At 41.8% G+C, this 22513-nt stretch overlaps 2 protein-coding genes across 6 annotated transcripts; one reads left to right on the top strand and one right to left on the bottom strand.

Moving 5' to 3' along the window:
• The first annotated feature begins 3730 nt into the window (after window positions 1–3730).
• On the top strand, window positions 3731–7597 carry LOC135345979 (uncharacterized). Of its 4 annotated transcripts, none has more exons than XM_064543452.1 (13): window positions 3731–4425; window positions 4475–4617; window positions 4674–4780; window positions 4844–4947; window positions 5002–5079; window positions 5138–5220; window positions 5274–5518; window positions 5562–5650; window positions 5705–5808; window positions 5860–6012; window positions 6063–6182; window positions 6316–6475; window positions 6531–7597. In XM_064543452.1, exons 1-5 carry the CDS (start codon window positions 4359–4361, stop codon window positions 5055–5057), a joined length of 477 nt encoding a protein of 158 aa, XP_064399522.1. In that variant the 5' UTR covers window positions 3731–4358; the 3' UTR covers window positions 5058–5079; window positions 5138–5220; window positions 5274–5518; window positions 5562–5650; window positions 5705–5808; window positions 5860–6012; window positions 6063–6182; window positions 6316–6475; window positions 6531–7597. The 4 variants fall into 4 exon arrangements, with proteins under 4 accessions (XP_064399522.1, XP_064399519.1, XP_064399520.1 ...); XM_064543449.1 differs by having other exon boundaries at window positions 3733–4425; window positions 6531–7528; XM_064543450.1 differs by having other exon boundaries at window positions 3733–4425; window positions 5274–5474; window positions 6531–7528.
• Window positions 7598–15812: 8215 nt separating this feature from the next.
• On the bottom strand, window positions 15813–21829 carry LOC135345991 (uncharacterized). Of its 2 annotated transcripts, XM_064543457.1 has the most exons (7): window positions 21698–21829; window positions 19603–21410; window positions 19364–19525; window positions 19120–19308; window positions 18933–19053; window positions 16468–18876; window positions 15813–16303 (listed from the first exon to the last, which is right to left on the bottom strand). In XM_064543457.1, exons 2-6 carry the CDS (start codon window positions 19801–19803, stop codon window positions 18719–18721), a joined length of 831 nt encoding a protein of 276 aa, XP_064399527.1. In that variant the 5' UTR covers window positions 19804–21410; window positions 21698–21829; the 3' UTR covers window positions 15813–16303; window positions 16468–18718. The 2 variants fall into 2 exon arrangements, with proteins under 2 accessions (XP_064399527.1, XP_064399528.1); XM_064543458.1 differs by lacking the exon at window positions 21698–21829 and having other exon boundaries at window positions 19603–21527.
• Window positions 21830–22513: the final 684 nt, after the last annotated feature.

Consider the following 22513-nt stretch of genomic DNA (forward strand, 5'->3'; position numbering starts at 1 on the left):
AGACACATTGGGGATTGCAGTGGTAGTAAACATTAGAGAATTTTTTTTGTGAGGTTCGACTTCCTGTTGGTATAAACTCCCCCCATTCTTGGTGCTCTATACAGATATCATTAGGTGGCTTCAGATTCTTTTCGTACTGATTTTTACACCCAAAGCATACTTTAATGTTTCCCTTGATAAAGGTAACAGTCCATGGAGCTCCACTTGAATGAGGTGGACCATATGGAGTGCTCGTACACCTTGGATAAGGCGAAAAATATGGAGATGGTGGACAGTACAGAGTGCTTAATCCACTTGGACAGTATGGATAAGATGGAGTGCTTGGTCCACTTGGAGTGCTTGATCCACTTGGACAGTATGGATAAGATGGAGTGCTTGATCCACTTGGACAGTGTGGATAAGATGGAGTGCTTGGCCCACTTGGAGTGCTTGATCCACTTGGACAGTATGGATAAGATGGAGTGCTTGATCCACTTGGAATGCTCGGTCCACTTGGACAGTACGGATAAGATGGATACGGTGCTATGGAAGTAAAGTGGTATGAAGGACTGCTTTTATCTTGAAACGTGGCTCCTACTGAAATACTTTGCGTATTCGATTCAATCGATTGTGTAACAGTCATTGGCACACGGGTACAAGTTTCATCATCGCGATTCTGCTTTCTCTTGCGAGGAGGAACACTACCTTTTCTGCCTCTTCCTTTTGGCATGTTTGTGGTGACAAGGTAGAGGTAGGTAACATTGGGTGCCTTCTTCTTCTTCAAATACGAAATAAATTGCTTCATTGTTTAGATAAATCTTGCTGACCTTCATCTTCTCCTTCTCCATTAGACCATGTACACATGTACGGTACATACGTACCATGAGGTGTTTGGGATGGACGCATGTACGTGCAGTAGGAAAATAATGAGGTCAAAGGTAAAAAAATTTGCTATACTAGAATATCTACTATACTTTTGTTCTATTAAAGAAAAATCTGGTAGTCCAGTAGTCCAGTCCAGGTAGTCCAGTCCAGTGGTCCAGTCCAGTGAATAGAGACACCCGGCTTGTGTGAAGTTTCTGCTTGCTTCCAAGGTTACAATTCAATTAGGCTACTACTCAATTAGGCTCACTACTCATTAGGTATACATGTACAGAGGTTGATTGCATAATAATGTTCTGACCTTTTCAGGGGAAAGCAAAGGCTTGTTGGGTTTATGAGTGTACTGTTTACTTGTGTAAGAAAATTTTCTTCCCAACATAATAGGCTTGTTGGTTGTGTTATGCTCCCCAGCCAGGATTAGGTCATAATTTGTCATTAGTTGGCTTGTGCGATTAGTTGGCTTGGGTGTTTGCTTGTGTGTTTGCCTGTGTGCCTGTGATATGCATTGTAATTCTTCTGTGCCCAAAGTTGAATCTTTTTATGAACTCCCAGTTTGTTGTAGGATCACAATTGCTTTATAATTATGTGCCTATGAGTGCCATTGCATGCAAGTTTGCTTGTGGGAGCCTATACATAATTATGTCTAAGGTTGCATGATTCATAATTTTTTGTCACCCTTGTATGAGATGTACTGTACTTTGTGTATGGCTGTTCTCAGTATATTTCTTTAGGTTTATTGGCTTGTGAGTATCTACCCAATTTTTAGTGTGCTGTCTGTTATAGCAATTCAATTATAATTATGTGGCTGAATGAGACTGTTCTCCCAAAGGCTACCAGCTTTATGCCAGACGCTGATGAACCGTCTGGGACTGAGGACATGCATGACATGGACCTAGACGCTAGCGCTATGGACCAGGACGGTGAAAGACCAGGAGAGGGCTCACTGTGTGACTCTGGCAAGTAGTATAGTATAGCTAGAATATCAGTAGTGTAAGTATAGTATAGCTAAAATAGAATTAGCAGTAATGAACAGTCTTTATGTGAGCTTGTAAATTTCATCGTTCACCGATATAGTAATACATGTATGTATTGTACTTCAAATTGGCACTGTTACATTCATATGATGTGAAAATCAAGCTTAGTCAAGCCTTTATACCATATGATAGGGTGATCCATAAAAAAAAATTTTTGGATTTTATCTCACCGCTGGCCGAGCATTTAAAATGATAAAAACGGGTGAGCGTAATAACCGTGGTTGTTATGGCAACACATGTTGCACCATTTTATTCCTTGTTGTATGGGCATTCTATTGGTATACGGTTGCTAGTGCTGACATTTCACTTCACTGTTAATTAAGAATCCGACGGTTAAAGGGTTAAACAAGTACTATTAAACAAGTACGTTAAGCCTCACCTCAGAGTAGGTGCAAAAGAGGTCCACGTTGTTTTTGATAATCCTGATGGAGACTCCAAAGGAGATAGAACATTGACGAAGGGACAAGATTCTCAGCACGTGTGTATAGAGTTTACTTCATCGACTCCAGTTTTTTTAACAAATGGAGATCAGTGCTTTGCTGCAGAGACTGTAAGAAAAAACTGACATCATTTATTGCTTCAGAGATACTCAAGATATGCCATGATTTTCTTAAAGATGGTCAAAAGTAATAGCTGAGCCAAACTCAAGGTCTAATGCAGATGAAGGTGATTTACGTGTATGGCTTCACATCACAGTAAACACTCTACAACGAATAAAAAGCTAATTCAGTCCAGACACAGATGTGTACATTAGGCACTAAACTGCACTCACATTGTAGTATCGTGTAGATTTGTTGTCATTTGACTTTTAGACATAAAGACTCACAACACCAGAGTATTTATACAAAACACCAAAACACCAAAACAGTTCCTAGAAGGTTCTAGATCTAAATAACTAGCATAGTACAAACAATCTACCAGAACATTCTAGAATACTCTACTAAATACATGATACAATTAGTTCACATTCCACATCCCCCTTTCTCTGGGATGGAATTACAGTCTCTCTGGTGGGTGAATAGCTGTCCCAGTTCGGGATCTGGTTTGAATCACCCTGGTAGTTGTAATCGGGTCAGGTTCTTCGGTCCTGTTATCGGAGTGAGGTATTGGGTTAAGATGACTCCTGTTTCTCCTAATTTCTCCACTGGGTGTACTTACAACATAAGATCGAGGGGTAGTCACAATTTGTCCAGGTATCGGTTGGTTTCCTGTAGTAACCCACACTTCCGTTTCGTCAGGGAGTGCTGGGAGTGACTGGGTCCTGTGGCGGCAATCAAAATCTTTCTTTTGTCTGTCCTTGAACTCGATAAGCAAGTCTTTCTGAATAGGCATGTTAGCTCGTATTCGTCTCCCCATCAGCAATTCAGCTGGTGAGAGCCCGCACCAAGGAAAAGGAGTTGACCTATAACTTAGTAAGGCCATGTTAGGGTCTTCTGCTTCTCGCAACAGTTTGCATAGTGAGAACTGCTTGTCAAGTGGCAGAATTGGTAGGAACTTGTGAAATCTTGAAACTCTCGAGATGAGTACTGAGGTCCATTGTTGCTCACTAGGGTTTCCGGAATTCCATGACGAGAAAATATTCTCTTCAGAACTTCAATGATTTGTCTGGAGGTAGTTGTTGGCAGTTTGACAACTTCTGGGTACCTTGAGTAAAATGGGATCAGCCCTACAGCACCACCATGGGATGGATCAGATGCAGGCTGTCCTTCTCTCTCCTCAGATCAGCCATCATGTGCATTAGGGGGGCCCGATCAAGCCAAGGGCACGCCACCAGACAGCCCCCTATCGACCTAGTGACAAGCGAGTCCCTGGTCCCACCACACCCATGAACTAACTACACATGACTTATTTGCCTGCATGGTTCCTCGTTATTATTATTATTCTTTTGTACATGTAATTCTTCTTAGCCCCGAAAAAAAAAAAAAAAAAAAAATTATATTGTGCACCATCGAGTTGAAATAGGTCAGAGATACTTTTTGCCATGGGTAGTCAGGAAGTGGTGTTGGTATCATTGGTTCGCTCCTTGGTTTGAAGTGTTTCGAACATGTTGAACATTGCTTAAACGAGAAGCGTGGGTATAAAAGGGGCGGGGCCCGGCCAAAAAAATGTCGCACGCAAAATTTATAAGGGATAAAATGGCTACTCTTTGCGCTCAGGCTGTATCCCAGATTCACTGCCTTTAGCAACGCTTTTATGAGCGTAAAAGGGGCGTATTGAACGCTTGACATCCGCTTAGACACGTGGTATTTTAGTCAGTAAACAGTCAGTAAACAGTAAGCTAGTTTGCGATGGCTACTTCAAGGAAACGGGTGCGCTACACAATGGACGTTCACTTCGTTGATGAAGAGGAGAAGCAAGCGTTTCTTGGTCGCCTAAAGCATGTCCGTGAGCTGCTAAAGCCTCCTGGAAGCCCTCTGCTTGACAACTTTAGCCTGTTGAGCACACTCTGTGCTTCTGTTGAAGATGACCCAGATCACTCACACCCTCCCCCTACCCGTTACTGCAATCAGGAGCTTTATGAGCAACAATGGTAAGCAATACAAGCATCATAAGTAAATGCTCTATGAAGCATCATGCAGGTATGTACAAAAACGATACTTCCGATGGGCAACAACTCTTTGCCACGGAGTATCATTGTTTCACTGACCTAGTGAAAGGGCTTGCCACGCCCTGTCCGTGTGGGGTAACTAGAAGTCCCTGGGAAGTCCAGTCAATAGTACAGGTGTGTGTTGAAAGTTGACTGTCAGTTTTATAAATTACACGTGTGTTTTTTTGTAGAGAGGACATGTGGTACGAGCTCTTTTTTGCTGCCGACGCTGTAAGGTGCAGAAGAGAAAGTGGTCTAGCTCCCGTGTATTTGGAGGACATTATTTGGTGAACCAGAAGTAAGCTTATGGATACCACACCATAGTTATGTGTTTACTGCATCTCTGGTATATTTTATATAGGGTTGTTCATGGGTTTACTTGTGCTGGAATTCTACCCTCCCAATACACCCACTTTAGTCAGTTCTGTGGTTTAGGGACTGTTGGTCAAAGTTACATCCGACAAGGTTAGCTCACTCCAACTATACCCAGAGTGTAAGTAAATTCATATGTTTCCTCAGTGTACGGAAAGCTAGGTTACCGTGACATTGTACAAAGATGTGAAGGCCCTTCTTGAGTATACCACCAACAAAGGAGAGGTGTGTTTATGTACCGTATTACTAGTAATAAATAATTTTATTATTGTTTTAAACTTAGTGGGTAATCACTGATGCCCGGCACGACTCAATAGCCAACGCATACCACGCATACCACACAACTGTGCCTTGCCTGTCTGGAAGGTGGGAAGTTAGTGTGTCTCTGTCGGTTTTGTATTTATTTTGTATATTTTCAGCAACAAGAAGATACTCGGCATATCAACTCTCTCTCGGGCCGAACACTCCACTGCACAGACCAAAGAACTTGCGTGTACCAAGCTTGTTATCCCTTAAGTGCAAAGCAGAGGTTTATCCCATGAATGCACATAATAATTATTGCCAAATCTAGGTATTGAAGTCATCGAGGTAGCTCATGATATGCAGGCGCAGGTCGCAAAGTACGTGTCAGACGAGTTGGAACTCATCAATTCCTACCTAAAATGTGTGGTATGTGGTATGTTGTATCATTTTCACACACATTTTAGGAACGAAGAATGTGTCGAAGGAAATAAAGAAAGTAACACAGGGCCTAGTTCGGAAGGTTTGGTTTCCTGAATTATCAGATATATAAAACGTAAGAATCTACTAATTAAGCTTTCATGTACACTAGTAAGGTGTGCATTAATAGGAAGAAGTATAAAGATCCAGTACCTGTATTGGGCAATGAAAAATTGCGGAGGGTCTGCTGAGAAACTGAAGGAGATAATAATGAATATCCCTAATCACTACCAGGTTAGTTATTATTGTTGCGTGTTTATTAGTAATACATTGATGTTTTTGTAGAGAATCCACACAAATTGCCACCCTTCCTCTACTTGCCACATGGACGACTACGAACCCAGTAGGGACAAGCTTGTTAGCAGAAAGGCTATAGAAGCTCTCATAAAGCAGCTCCATACGACGTACATTTACCGCTATGCTAAAGATTTCTGTTCGGTAAGGATTAAACATGTGTTGTTTGTATAACATACCCGTATATTGTATAGTGTCGTGATACCTACTGGGTTGAGTCGTTTAACCATCAACTCCTCACCTACCTGCCCAAGCGCATTCACTTTTCGACTGAGACGTTCATAATGCGAATGAATTTGGCTGTCTTGGATTGGGTACGTACATGGAGTATTATTATGTGTACACTATGTGGGGGGAGAGCTTCTCGTACACTAATTTGTAGTAGTATTTAGAGCTTACATTTACTTTAAATTTCAGTCTATACTATCGATAATTGCTTTATTCTAGAATGAGAACGTCAATCGCTCTTACACCAGTATGAGCAAAGTGAGTGACCTTCGACGACCAGATCGCCGCACAGCAATGAAAGCCTTAGTGAAGAAAGGTTTTAAATTTGTTGCTTTGCTATGGGCAATGTATATGTTGAACAAAACAAAGCTGATATGAGGTATGATTACAATGTGTACGTACATGTAAGGGCATTTGACATGTAACTTTCGTAGAGAATTGATCGAAGAAGATGACGTAGTAGAGGAGCAGAATGATGACGTGACCTTAGAAGACGGAGTGATGCCACCAGAATATTCTGACGAGTCAGAGGCTGAGGACAATGACATGGACGACTAACAATTAATGATGACATGGCCGACTAACAATTAATGAGTTTTATTTACTATGTAATTGGTGTGTACAGGATAATTATAAGGCAGTCACTCTCTAGAGGTGGACTCGCTTTCCATACCAGCCTCTTCTGGCAAATACTCATCAGTTTCTGCCTCAAATGTTGATCTGTAATAGTAATAAGGAATTAGTATTTGCTTTGCTCTTGTTAGCCCCCCTATGCTAAATTCCTAGTCTCTTAGCATAGTAGGCACACTATTCCATTTGATATCAAGGCCTTACCTGTAGTCACGGTATATGCCATTGTGGCTGGGGTACCTCCTCCTAATCTCCTACACAAGAGAAACAGTACATGTACATACCTGTAAAATTTTATCACTTACTAAAACTACACATTTCGGGATTATTTCCCTCTTGTCATGTATCACTGTCCTCGTCTCATCATCTACCCACACTCTCAGTGTATTCAGCAACCTCCAGAACTTTCTGTACAGTTGATGTCTTTTCTCATCGTTGGCAGGATGGGGGCCACAAGATCCTCTTAGAAAGTCTGGAGGAAGCTGAATCACACACGGTGAACACAGGCAGTGATCAATGCCACGGAGAACTGGAGTTGCTGGGTTGTGCTGGTAACCACGAACATGGTGCGGGTATTCTAATAAAAAAATTTGACTTGTGTGTTTATTTCTACTTTTATGTACATGTACCTTCTTGTGGTTCTGAGTCGTCGCTATGAGTGTCTAGTGCTAGTGTTGCATTCAACGTCAGCTGTACTGTTCGATTGCCGCTTGGTTGTTCCGGAGAAAGTCTGTCTGTCCACCCAATCACTTGGAACTGCTTCCCCACTCATTAGTATTAGCTAAAGTATGGATTTGTATGACTTTTTACATTGTTCTATTGTGTTCTTACTGTTATATCTCTATTTCCATCGCTTTGTACCACAAAAAAAACCATATGGGTCTTGAAAAAACTTAGAAGTGTTGCTGCCATGTGTTCAGGCCTTCTAAGGCTACTTCTGGGCATGTGCAGTAAAATAAGTGTGGTTGTGTACTGTACGTGTGTGTGCATAGAGTCAGAGAGCAGCCAGAGTTTGAATTGGCCGCCATTTGCAGCAGCATTCACTTCTCTCCGGGCCCTGCCCCTTTTATACCGTGGGCGTAGCGCTCTAGCAACGAGTGCGTAAACGCGCAGTTCATAGATTGCGTATCAATTTTATGCGCAAGCTTCTCCTTTAACCATGTCGTTGATGGTTTTTGATATTCCCGGCCACCAAATAGAGAGTTTGGCACGGAGACGACATCGTTGAATTCCTTGATGTCCCGTGTGAATCTTTTGTAGGGTCTGCCTTTGCAGTGCTTTTGGGACTACTATTCGTTGGTTGTAAAGCAAAAGTGTACCATTGGGTATCGTAAGGTCACCACGAGCTTTCCAGTAGGGTTTGATATCGGGAGTGATTTCACTTTGGTTTGTAAAGCAAATAGGGTCAGCTGCTTGGGCTTTCCTATATTCGTTGAGTCTTTCTTTGCCAGCTGGAAGATGAGTAATGCATGCTACTATCTAATTCTCTGTCTCCTCTTGTAGTCTGGTGTCATTCTCAGTGGTTGCTTCAGGTGCTCTTGATAAAGCATCGGCTGTGTACAAATATTTTCCAGGAACATGCTCAATTGTGTACTGAAATCGTGCAAGTCGCAATCGAAATCTTAACACTTGGGGTGGAAGTTTGTCGAGATCTTTCGAACCGGTACTAGCGGTTTGTGATCTGTTTTGACATGGAATTTCATTCCCAATATGTAGCTTGCAAACTTCTCACATGCCCAGGTGATAGCTAAAGCTTCCTTCTCGATCTGAGCATATCGTTGCTCTGTTTCAGACATTGACCGGGAGGCATATGCAACTGGCTTCCACATGGAATTGTCTTCTTGTAGTAAGACTGCTCCCAACCCGTATGCTGAGGCATCTGCAGAAACCTTTGTTGCTGCTAGTGGATTATAGAGTGCCAAGATTGTCGGTCTTGATAGCTCTTCTTTGAGATCTGTGAAGGCTTTCTCTTGGTCATGTCCCCACATCCAGGCTGTTCGTTTGCTAAGTAGCACTCGAAGTGGTTGGGATAATTCTGCTAGTTTGCTCGAAAACTTTCCCAATTGGTTTGCCATCCCCATGAAGCGTCGTACCTCAGATACATTGGTGGGGGGTACCATATTCCGAATAGCTGATGTTTTGTCTGGGTCTCCCATCAGCATCTATCACATGACCGAGGAATTTCAATTTGCTCTTCTCAAACTCGCATTTGCTTACGTTGAGTGTGACTCCGGCTTCTTTGATCCGTGTTAGAGCTGCTGCAAGTCTCTCGTCATGCTCGTGTTTGTCTTTTCCGAAGACTAGCACATCAGACAGAGAACTCCTTCCAGTCCTGAGAGTATATTACTCATTCGTTTCTGAAAGTGTTCTGATATCCCAAATGGCAATTTGTTAAAGTAGTACCGACCAAAAGGAGTCGTCAAGTGTCTTGAGGTCTTGGCTAGCGGAATTTGCCAGAACCCGCTGTTTGCATCCAGTTTGCTGAATACTTTAGCTCCTGTCATTTGAGCCAGTGTGTCATCCACTTTCGGCAGTGGATGTACTTCCCTGAGTACATGCTCGTTTAGTGGCTTGAGGTCGACACAAATTCAGATTGCTCCTGCCTTCTTTGGCACCACGACTATCCCTGCACACCATTGTGTCGGTTTGTCCACTTTGGATATGACACCCAGAGATTCCATTCTAGAGAGCTCCTCCTTCAGAGGTAATGCTATGTGTCTGGGAGCCATGAGTGAGTAAGGCTTAGCACCACCTTTCAGTTTTATCTCATACTCCTCTCCTAGATTGCCGAGACCTTGAAAAACAGATGGGTATTTCTGTATCACCATAGCTTGGGTGCTAACCTGACTACAAGATTCAAAGCAGATATAGCAGGTAGTCCAAGCAAATTAGTCTTCAGACCATCCACTACAAATATGGGCTGTTTCGTCACGACGTCTCCACGACAAATTGATGCCACGAACATTCCCTTTACTTTCAACCTTCAACCTTTACTTTCAACTTGACCTTTACTTTCAACTTGATTCTTGAAGGTCCATATAGAGCTTTGCTAGCTGTCGTCAGCTGCGGCTTCTTTAAGTGTCGGTAAGTATCCATCGATATCTTCCGCTCCTCTTAAACGAGGTTGTTTTCTGATTCACTTGAACCTGTGTCAGCATTTTGGCTGTTCGAAACTGTGTCCAGATAAGCTGCATCCATGTCATTACCACTTTCCAACTCGGATACATTCTTGGAAAAACACTGTGCACTGTAGTGGCCTTTCTTCTGACATGTGTGACATGTAGCCTCCTTAGCAGGGCATTTCTCACGAGTGTGTTGGCCTCTCCCACAGCGTTGGCAATTAGACTGTTGAGCTTGGCTTTTTGGCCTTCCATTGTTTACGGAATCCTTTTCGTTGTCGAAGCTGGTCTAAGCTTGATTCGTCCTTTACTGTTCCTTTGAGCTGTTCTCCCACTGCCTCTTGTTGACGTACCGTCTTTTTGGCTTTGTCCAGAGTGAGCGCTGCATCCAGTTGCAGTCGCTTTGACAGTGCATTGTCACGAATTCCCACTACTAGTCGATCACGGATCATCTCGTCCTTCATGTTGCCATAGTTACAGCTTTCGTGTACTGTTCCATCGTCTCTCCACTGAGTTGGTTCCTTTGGTTGAATCGTGCCCGTTCAAAAGTCACATTTCTTTCTCACTTGGAAAAAAGCGTTGAATTTCTCGAGAACAGTCTCATAGACAGCACACTCCTCTGCGGTTACATTCGTAGATGATAACACCGCATCTGCTTCTTCCCTGCTTCTTCCCCCATACAGTACAGAAGAGTATTAACTTGCTTTCTGGCACTGTCGTCTGTCAGAGAGGACGCTTCTCTGAACTGCTCAAACCGGCGTTTCCATCGAGAAAAGTTAAAGGGCTCAGAAGGTTGTAGACGTAAGTGGGCCATAGTTCACCGCTGCTACCATGTAGTATCGTGTAGATTTGTTGTCATTTGACTTTTAGACATAAAGACTCATCATTGTAACAACACCAGAGTATTTATACAAAACACCAAAACAGTTCCTAGAAGGTTCTCTAATCTAATAACAACTAGCATAGTATACAAACAATCTTCTTACCAGAACATTCTAGAATACTCTACTAAATACATGATACAATTAGTTCACATTCCACACATAAACACCACCACCAAAACACCACCACCATAAAGTCTACAGAATCTCCAAAATTCTTAAGCTGCTTTGAATAATGACCCACCGCTATTACAAAGTCCGGCACTGGCATAGGCAAAGTAACGTTCTTAGACACTTTATTTTATTTATTTCAGCATGCCGCTGGGGACACTACCCTACCAGGATCAATAGGTAACATAGAGTTGGCTGTGCGTATTTCAAGAAGCACACATCTGGCTTCAAACCAAAGCTCTATACAACTCCAGTGTGGATTATAAGAAATCTGACAGGAACTGACTTATGTCAGACCACAACCAAAATGCTCTGTCATTGTAGTTTCTTGTTCTGCCATGACTGTCGCAAGGCCCGACTAATGAGGAAAGTCTAGGGTCTGATGCCCTGAGACATGGATCTACCATGCATTATTATTTATAGCTCATTGACGTTCATTCTGATAAAATTAATTATGACAGTCTAATTATTAATATGCACAAGTGAAAATTTAGTCTTTGAACTATCCTATAAGTATTCAGCCAGTGAAATGGTTGCTCATCTTCATCAGGACTGGTTGTAGAGCTAGATGTGCTTCTTTTGCTCAGATTCACAACACAGTCATGGTATAGTGTTTAGTGATCTTTCTCCAGTTCAATGGACTTGCCTCTTCCTATATAAACTTGTCTCTCAGGCTGTTTGACAGCTAAATGCTGAGAAGAGTGACGGTTAGAGGGCATAGCTAGGTAGCTACTTTACAATAATTATAATTAATTTCGCACGTGGCTATTTAGCTTGCTGAATCAGCATCCAATAGCAACTAATTAGCTTGCTGAATCAGCATGCTAGGGCGCATGCGCAACTAGATCTCGAGTACTGGCAGGTCATTGTGGCAGCCCAGAGCTAAACTGACCGGTTATTCAGGTTCTTGGGTCGGTAAATAGCCGAATGCCGACCGTTATAATCCACACTGCAACTCTATACAGGGAGCACTAGAACACCACTCTCAATGGCTTAATAAAATACGAGAGGTGGTATGGGAAAGGGCAGACAACGAGGAACACGCTCTAAAGCTCCACTGGACAAGATGCCTATGGGTATTACAAATGTGGAAACAGGCTACAGAAAACGACATTGATTTACAGTACTGTTCCTCATTCTCTTTTCCTATAGGACACGGATGGACAAGAAGTGACACAAACGGGAGCTTACAAGCAAACTACCAGAAAGTACAAACAGACTGGACTATGTCTCAGATTATCAAACGGTAGATTATCAAACGGTCAATCAAACGGTCACTTTTCGAAGCGTACCAAAATTCCCAGAGCAGCCGTGCGCATAGCATAGCTCCAACACAGTCACAGTGCCCACAACTTCCCACAACCCACAACTTCCCACAACTGAAAATTAAAATTATCACTACCGTTAAAGTGGTTGCAGCAAAAATGGTTGCAGCAAAAACAGTGTGTTCGACAGTGTGTTCGGTGGGCGCCTATAGCATATGGGGGTTAGGTACAGTGTATGTGTAAAAACGCCATCTTTTTTTGTTCCACAATAGATGCTTACGTGACAGTACATGCTCATCTACTACCACAAAACAACTAGGTATAGTATTTCTCTGACTTCCGCTGAGACTCACAAAGAGGTATACTGCTGTTTCCACTTAGTTTATCACTTAGTTTATCCCGGAAGTAGTACAAGATAACACGTACCATGGAAGCTCAAGTTACTTGTGGCTTGATATGATGTCAAAAAGAAAGCCCTAGCTTTTAGCTATCTATTAGTCCAAGTTTCACCAAAATTGAATGATGTATATCGCAGACTTTCAAGTACTTTATCAGAACCAGATCAAGAACAGAACAGATCAAGAACAGAACCAGAACCAGATCAAGAACATAATTGTGTGCACCTCATACACAAGCAGCCTAAGGTAGCAGTGTCGAGGCCTTCACGAAGCCTGTATTTACTATTATGTAATACATTTTACGCACCAGTTTGTGAACTTTCTCTTAACTCTGTGCAGAGGCTAGCTAGTTGGGGGTCCTACCGAACAAAGGTTGTTCAACCCGTCGATATCTTCCTGCAGTCTAATAATACTTGAATAGGACAGTTTACATGATAAATTTTCCCCCACCTTGTTGTAATCTCTTGCTGTCTTCTACTAACACCACCCTCATCTACGCCCACTACATCCAAGTCCGGCATTCATTTTCCATCAAGACGGTAAAAGATGCCAAGAGTTATGTGCAGGCCAGGTGGACACACCTATACATGTAAATATGATCTTAGAAGTTGATATAGTAGTACACTTACTTGATTTACTTTTAAAGAAAGGGCAGTTGTGGAACTCCTTAGCCTTCTTTAAGTTCCCTTGAAACCTGTTGTAATCCCCTGCCTGCACTAGGTGGGTTCCTTAGCTCCTTAGCTCGCTGGACGTTATATGACAACATGTAATAATACACACAGTTGATTGCAGTAAGTCCTACCTGAGGACCCGCTCGCTTAGGAATACCCAAACTTCTTTCCCCCTATACCCCCTATACCAAAACAACATTATGTATGACTTACCACAGCCCCAAGTTCGTTGATTTGCCCAGTTTTAGATTGTCCGGAGCAGAAGGCACATGTGTTAACAGGTGTGTTGGGGTGCTCAAGTTGGGGTGCTCAACATTGCATATCTGAAAGGACATCTTAAAGCCCTTGTCACCCCCAAGCTTAATCCACACTTCATTTTGGCGGTAATTTTCGGTGCACTCTAAATAGAGAAAATTAACTTGTATTTTACCCATAATATATTCCATAATATATTCCACCTTCCATGAGTACTTGCAACATAGTCTTTGCAACATAGTCTTTGAATGAATTCTCAGAACAAATGCAACAAACATAGGCTTTGAATGAATTCTCTACATATTGGGAACAGCTCTCCCACAAAGCTAGTCAATATACTTTTAGTTTTAACCTTTTAACCGCCACGGACCATGATCGTGGCCCGCAATAGTGACTTTTTTTGTAATTCTGCGATACTTAGGAACTAGCTCGAACTACGCACATCCCTGTATAGAGGAAGAGCTGTAGAATCACGTGCAATTTAGTCTAGAAATTTCCAAGCCACGTTGCTATGTTAAAATTTCATTAGCATCTTTACCGCACGAAGCGCTATGGCTAGGTTGTTTACTTGTTCCGATGTGCTTGAACAGCAGCAATGGCGATGTCTCCTCTGGTGATAACAGTGCCTATGAAGGAGAGGGGATAGTAGGATACCTCCCAAAGGCTACCAGCTTTATGCCAGACGCTGGTGAACTGTCTGGGACTGACCTAGACGCTAGCCAGGACAGTGAAAGACAGCTCACTGTGTGACTCTGGCAAGTAGTATAGTATAGCTAGAATATCAGTAGTGTAAGTATAGTATAGCTAAAATAGAATTAGCAGTAATGAACAGTCTTTATGTGAGCTTGTAAATTTCATAGATCGTTCACACATGTACGTATTGTACTTCAAATTGATATAGCACTGTTACATTCATATGACTGTTACATTCATATGATGTGAAAATCAAGCTTAGTACTAGTCAAGCCTTTATACTAAAAAAAAATTTTGGATTTTATCTCACCGAGCATTTAAAATGATTGAGCGTATAAAATGATTGAGCGTAAAATAACCGTGGTTTTGTTATGGCAACACATGTTGCACCATTTTATTGATGCTTTTTTCTGGGTATTTGCACTCATTTCGAGTGATCGGGGTCTGTATACACATGTTTTTGAGGTATTTATATCACAGGATTGAGTTTTACCATTGTAAGAAAACCAGCAAATCAACAACGACTCCTCACCATAAGCCTGCCCTAGCAAACTCTATTCCAACAGGTTAGTGTGCCAATTTTGCTGTATAGTCCCCTGGTACGGTGTACCGGTGTACAACCTAAGACATTTTCTCGACACAAAACTTCCGCTGACTTCTTCTCAGCCGGACGGCCCATGTCTGCTTGCTTGCTTGCACCTGTACCTGGAGGGTCACACACCTGGAGGGTCACACCATAGTATGTTTGTCTCCGAACATCTAGAGCGGCATCTAGTCCGAGTCCGTCCTCTCCTGACATAACTTCTAATTTGACTTCTAATTTAAATTACCTGTCTAGCTCATCCTTGAGGGCTCATCTTCGAACCTAGGTTGGTAACGTCATAAGCAGCGTCATGTAAGCCGGTGCACTCACAGAATAAGCACAGTATCTTGAACATAGTTAATTGTACCTTCTCTCTCTGGAACATAGTTATTATAATATACAAATTCTGCAGCTTCCATCAGCCTGCAGTTTTAACCCAGGGTGGAGGTGGCATCAGCTTACAATATACAATATATAATTATGTCAATATTGTAATTATGTCATTATTGTTTTTCGTCTTCGTCCAGTAGTTTCGTCCAGTTGTGTGTTGTGTGTGCATGCATGTGACACTCGATTACACAACACTTAACGCAGCTAGTCCATGTTGCAATCAACTTTTTGAGGTGTGTGTGATAGGGTGAATTGGATCCAAGTCGTCTGTAATAATACCAAACAAACACCTCCAGGAGTTGTGCATGTGACCTATAATTATCGATAAAAATATGTTAGGCATAGAACTAGCCTATTTAGTTGTTTTGTGGTAGCATGTACTGTAGTTTTCATCACGTAAGCATTTGTTGTGGAACAAAAAAAGATGGCGTTTTTACACATACACTGCGTCGAACCACTCGTCGAACCACCCATATGCTACCCCATATGCTACATTTAGGCTAAACAAGCCGCGCAAGCACCCACCGAACACACTGTTTTTTCACTTTAACGGTAGTGATAATTTTGTTGTGAGCACTCAGCTGCTCTTTCACGTGGTATTTTGGTACGCTTTGAAAAGTGACCGTTTCGTAGTACAACCTCAGCGAGGTTCTAGGGCTACTATACAGTTAGAATAACAGGTAAGAGGAATGGACGGGGGACGTCATATTACGCCACAAATAAGATGAAAGATGCATGAATTTTAACTCAAGATTGATATTAAATACATCCACACAAATCACACAAATATTATATACAAGGACATACACACATACACTATTTTATACACATACACCATTGTATTGTTTCGAGCATCGACACTGAGGTTCAAGTGACACCAACTTATTTTATTTTCAAGCGAACATGCAATTGCAGTGAGAGTGAAATGAGTGATGCAATTGTTGCAGCAGCGATCTTTCTGGAAGAACGAATCTTCTTGAGCTTCAAAACGATCCACCGGTGGAGTTCCTGGGAGGAGACTTGCCTTTACACCTTGTGAGACACTTGTGATTGTAGTTTACTTAATCGTCAGCTGTTATTTTCTTAGTGGTTGATGACATGTAGAAAGGAGCCAGATTCCAGATCAGTTGACTCAATTAACACAGTGTCGCCTGGTAAGCAAAAAAATATATAATTCAATACAATCAATCAACAGATCCTGATAATGCCTCTCTACCAAGAACTGTTCAGGTACATGTTTAGTAATTGTGTACTGTTAGTAATTGTGTACCGTAAGGCATTTACGTAGCATTCTTATAGATTACTGTCAGCTCACCCAGTAAGCAAATCAGTCACGAAGACTGTTGACAGCAGCCTGAGGAAGGTTGCACAAGTACTGGCAGGTGGTCACCTTCCGTCCATCGCCAGAGCTGTATTTTCCGTGTCAGAGTTGAGAGAGTTGCTCTTAGAGAAGTTTATCAGTCTCCTTAATGATGAATGTGCTGCTCTGTTGCTCTGTGTAGAAAGTCCGGTGATGTCCCTTCCCTGTTCCGGAAGTTCCCTCTGGACACAGTTGATTCCTCCTTCTCCTGTGAGAGGTGCATTGATGAGCTGCGAGAGAAGGCTCCAAATCTCCTGAAGCTGATGGTATTCCTTGTTAGCAGGTCAGACCACAGAAATAAGACAAAGAAAGGACCACCCCGACATCTGCATGGCTATCAGTGTCTTACTTAAGGAGCGGAATAGGGAAATGAGTGGACTCTAAACGTTCCTGTCACTCGTGCTCTTATCATCTAGAGTCAACAGAAAGGTGTGTGTGTGTGTGTGTTTGTGTTTTTGTGTGTGTGTGTGCATGCGTGCACAGAGTGGGATAGTTAGTGTATATGCAATTACACATGTAAATGAAGTATACAAATGTATGTGTGTATAGTGTATAATTGTAACAGCAAGTACTGAAAATAGAATCATTGATAGAATCATTGCTGGGGCCTTAATTTTGATACGCAGGGTTACATACGTGTACAGAGATAGAGTTTAATATTCCCAGGTGTACACTCGGCTAAATCACCTGAATGTAACGCTCAGTTACACTGCGGTACTCGGGCTGGTCACACAAATCAGTGGGACCCCACTCAAGAAGTGGATCGATGATGGTGACTTGTTCAAGTTTGTAGGTGACAACGTCGACAAGACAAGAGGGGACATTAGGAGCGATCACCACAGCCAAATGATTAATATGTTCAGCCTCATAGCAGTTAAGTCTCGAGCAAAGGGTCCTTCTCCATTGTCTCAATTTAATCATAGATATAAGAGAGGGAGAGGGATGGGTAACGCAATGTAAAGGGCATTGACGATCCGCGTTTCGGTCAACAAACATGGCTAGCTAGTATAAACAGAAGCAGTACCAATGGCCAGTGGAATAGTACGCAGCAATATAACTGCAATTGTTAGTGAGGCCCCTTCAAGTGGTGATCGTGGTCTCAAGTTAAAGCATCTTGGAGAGCAAATACTTGAGAGGAGTTGTGACAGAGAGAAAGGGCAGGAGGACTTCGACCATTTTTGTGATAATCTAGTTTCATGGTTACAAGAGAACATACAGGCTACTGCAGGCAGGTATAAGGCTAAAAGTGGACAGAGAACTAAATTATGGACAACCTTTCATGAATTGCGTGTTCAGAGTAGTGGAATACTAAAAACCAACTGGAATTGAGCGAAGAAGGTGACTGGTTATTGATGCAGCAAATAATTATTCCGAAGGGTGTTTGATGACTGTGTATGCAAGTATTTCACAGCTTTAGCTCCTAAAGTGGAGCAATCTGAAATACAAGTCATCCTGACTAGTGATGAACTTAATGCCTTAAGATATGCACGTGGATATGTAGCCCACTCTTTGCTAAAGAAATTCGAAAGACGAAAGAAGAAAGAGGCAAAGTTATTTCAATTCATAACCTGTCTGGGTGATATGGCTGTTGCAGGTGAAGGAGAAAGTGTACTGTCATACACAGAGAAATGGTTCGCTATTGTAATGGTTTGCTATTGTAAACCGAGGAGGACTCTTCCCATTAAACGATAACTCTTTCGCAATGTTTATAGAGATTGAAAAATGTGTGCGGTATTACTTGCCCAAACATGTTTTGAGCTCTACTGCTGACAAACAAAGTTTTAAAAAAAATGTTCACAGCAAAGTGGTTGATAATGATGAAATCCAATTTTACTGGACCCTGTTATCACAGGAGATTGACAACCCCCCCGATCATGCTCAAGAGTTACTTCAAGAAATTGTGAACTTATGGGTAACTGTCAGAGGATTTTCACTTACAAACGAAAAGAGAAAAAGACAATACAAAAATCAACTGGCTTACGTAAAAGTATTAGTGGCACTTAATTTTAAAATCGATTTTTTTTTTTTACTATTTACGTTTACGTTTAGGTAAGGGTGTATCATCTAGTGTTATCACTGTAGTTCAGTCTCTTTCGCCTACAGTTGCCACGGATAGGATCTAAGGCTAAGGCCAAGGATTTTTGCACTCTAAGTGCTGCAGCATTATGTACACATTGATGCATGGGACACATTGATGCATGGGTTTTCATGGGTTTTCATTTCTCCTTCCTCGGGCTCTCTGTTTCCCAAAGTAGTTCTCAATTGGGTCTTGTGATATTCTCTCGCTCAAAAAGTACAATGATTCAGAATTTTCTGTAGACGTTTCTGACAAGATATACTTCGTCATCTCGACAAAAGACTTAACTGAAAAAAAGTTGAATTCATAAACAAATAAAATTACTCTTGATAATTGTATATACCAGTAATTTGAAGGCCTTCCATGGTTTCCCTTGACAACATCATCTTGTTCTGATCTTGGGCTCTGAGATCTGTGTCTTTCACAGAATCTTTAAGGTACTTCAAAAATTCAGATTGTAGCCACTGTAATCAACACAAGTGAATCGTACATAACTTTTAATGCTGGAACTGCATGCGTACGAAACTTACCTCAAGCCGTTCATCTTCAATAGATGTGTAAGGCTTCAAATTAGGTTTCTTTTTTTTCCGCCATTCTGTGGTACTTCTGACATTCATGCAGTCAAAAAACTTGTCAAAGTATGACACAAACTTTTGAGTCTCAGTAGTAGAGGGATCGTTATAGTATGAGAACGCACTCGCAACACTCTGGCTCAACACCTATAAAAGAAGTACGAAGTGATAAAACAGAAGCAATTGGCAATTAAGCACGTACTTGAGCAGCTAGATCAACCCTCATACGAGAAAACGATGTAAGCTTTAGATGTTCAAACTTCAGCTTGGGGAGAATTGATATACCCCGGGAGGTGGCTGCCATCCCAGATACTTTGTCATAAACAGTCCACAGTTGCTTCCACTCGATGAACTGCCCATTGATCTACATGTATACACATAATTGAGTAATACAAAAAATGCCATGCCTATACGTACACAAATTAACATCATTATACTTACCACCATGTGGCGAGTCCCAGTTATTCCTGATTTAGACCAACAGTTGCGGACTGTCTTGATCAAATGAGGTGGGTCAACAAAGAAGAAAAGAGATCTTTGGCCATCACATGAGTATGGATTAGGAGCTTTGTATGATACTGCAGACTTATCAATGTTAAACATAATTTTTATTGAACAGTTTTCTGTTAGGACTTGCACCATCCGCAGTAATTGAGATGATTTTAATCCCTCTGGATTCTAAGCAATACAGGGCTTCATCGATAATAGGGAACATCAAGTCAGCTGTGATTCCCCTTGTACCAAAGTGAGCATTTGGAAATTCTAGCAATGTTCCACGCACCATTATTGCAAGGACATACTTCGCAAAAGGGGGATGTTCTTCTTGTTCTAGTCGAAGCAGGTCGTCATTTATAGTTCCCAGTTGTGTGAAACCAATGATCTTTCCCGAGTACTTGTTGAACACCAATCCTTCCTTAATCTTCATTTCATCTAACAAGATACAAAAAAACTTCCTGTTTTCAGGTAAACGAAGCAAAGAAATTTCTTGAGTGAGTTGCTCATCTACTTCATCTTGGAACCCGGTCTTTATTTCAAAGTAGTTGGCGTAGGGGATTTATAAATCGGAACATTTATAAATCGGAACAGAGCCCAGTGGGGGCGCAATGACACTTACTGGTGATTGGACAGGAATGATGCAGAATAGCTACATTGTCATGACCCGATCGTACCGAGCATGCCACATGTCCTGGCACAGGTTGTAGTTGGTGTAGTCCCTTAGGGTTCTTTCTGAAGGGAGCTTTATAAATCCACTACTCCTCATCGCCCGATAAGAACAGCCAGACATCAACGATAAATTCAAACACCACTTTATCATGGCAGGATGCCATCGCATTTGCTTTGCGTCTGCCAATGATGCTGCCTTGAACTGCTCCTCCCAAAACAGCCGAGCAAAACTTCCTTCAGTGTAAACATGATTAATTCGCTCTTGGTTATCCTTCATGATACTAGTAAGATCTGAGTGCAGTCCATCATCAATAGTTTCTCCGAACCTTTCACTCATCTCTTTTATTTTCTCTCTAAGCTTCCTTACTTGTTCCGTGGTTGACCGAACTTTGTTTCGTAACTTCGAGATCTTTCTTGTTTTCTGTGGCGTGTCTAAGTATCGCTCATTGATATGACTGGATGCAGATAGATGCAGATATATTCACAGAGAATTTTTTGGTCCATCGACTATATATCCCACGGAGATTGTCTCTGTACCGTTTGCAATCATCACACTTCGTAAAATGGCCAATAATTTGGCACTTGGATGTGCGGATTGTCTCCAAATAAGTGGTTCCATTTAGTTCAATTGGGGAGCTATCAAGGAAGGCCACACTTTCACCATGGCTAGACATTATTTTCCCTTTCTTTGCTCGGATCATTTCAATAAAGTTACTGTCTGGTTGGCCAGCACAAATAGGCAAGCAGTCCAATGCCTTTAATAAATCAGGGACTCGGTCTGGCATCAGCTGTGAGGGAAATTCCTTCAATGCATCACATTTGCTTGGGTCCATCTGGTTTTTATAAACATAAAGAACCCAGGAAAAATCATCAAATACATTCAAACTGTGACTAACAGCCATTGGAGAGGCACTGCTACAAGACACTGCTTGAGATAGCTTACAAAACGTGTGTTTTCCATTCACTTTTTGTTGAGTCCATCCCATCGGGAGGGGTACTACAGACAGATCGGAGTTACATGGAGGTAGAGGTGGGGGTGGGGAGGCAGATTTGCAGCATTTTGTTCTCCGCTTGCCGAGGCATGCCTACAATTTGAGTACCAATAATAGATTTGTAATTATTGGTTATTATCAATAGAATTTTGGATACTTAAAAAAGAGTTTTGTTACTAAGTAATGTGCTCATACGATGAATCAACTACCATGGAATATAAAGAGTTATTCACAATTTCTCAAAATACACAAAGCATGCTATGTTAAAACATGCTGGACACATCCAAAAATGACAATTTCAGACCATTGAAAGGCCTAAAACTTTGGCTTTTACTTGCATACAATGCCTGAGCTACTGAACAACAAATCTGTCAGCTTACTTTGTAATGTAGACACAGCCTCTTCTAGTAGCAGGTACCAAAAGTCACTAGATCACAGCCGAAACGAAATAAAACACTCGATTACTGCCTTCTGAAAGCTTCTGGACTTCTGGTACACTTAGCAATGCTTCCTAATGGTGCTCAGCCTATCCTTAGAACACATTATGGATGAACTAGGGAGCTATACAAAACGTTCCCGCTTAGTTGGCGGGGCAACTGGAGGCGAAACGCGGATCAACAGACATGCATTAACACAGAAGTGATTGTGCGCACGTGATCCGTTTCCCATCCCTTTCCCTCTCCTCCTGACATATCCAAGGACAATCCATCGAAGGCGGTGCTCGTTAGTCGTGTGTTGTGTGACCACATGAAGGTGTTCCGGTCTCAGAGAGCCAAGCACATTCCACATCCACAAAGTGCTGAAATGGCCAAGAAATCTGACGTCATAGTGCTCCACAAGAACGAGACAAAGCGAGCGGATATGATCAACATCATGATGGCATCGCAGGAGTTTCTTGGCAAAGAGTACACACAGAGAGTGGCGTCAGGTGGGACGGTCGAGAGAGATGCTGACACACCTGAGGAGGGATTGGATCATCTAGAGCCAGTGGCGGGGAGGACCTCATGAACTTTCTGATGGATATAGTACAATCATGTAAAATTAAACATAACGGTAAATTTATGATTAAATACATGTACATGTACACACGTGCAAAAGTATACTCTAATTAATGCCCTTGAGTGTACATGTATGTACTGCAGTAAATATGCACAACCAAACGTACATATATGTACACATGATTATACTAATTATGT

This window comes from Halichondria panicea, chromosome 13 (genome assembly GCF_963675165.1).
Source record: "Halichondria panicea chromosome 13, odHalPani1.1, whole genome shotgun sequence".
In the NCBI taxonomy this organism is placed as follows: Eukaryota; Metazoa; Porifera; class Demospongiae; order Suberitida; family Halichondriidae; genus Halichondria; species Halichondria panicea.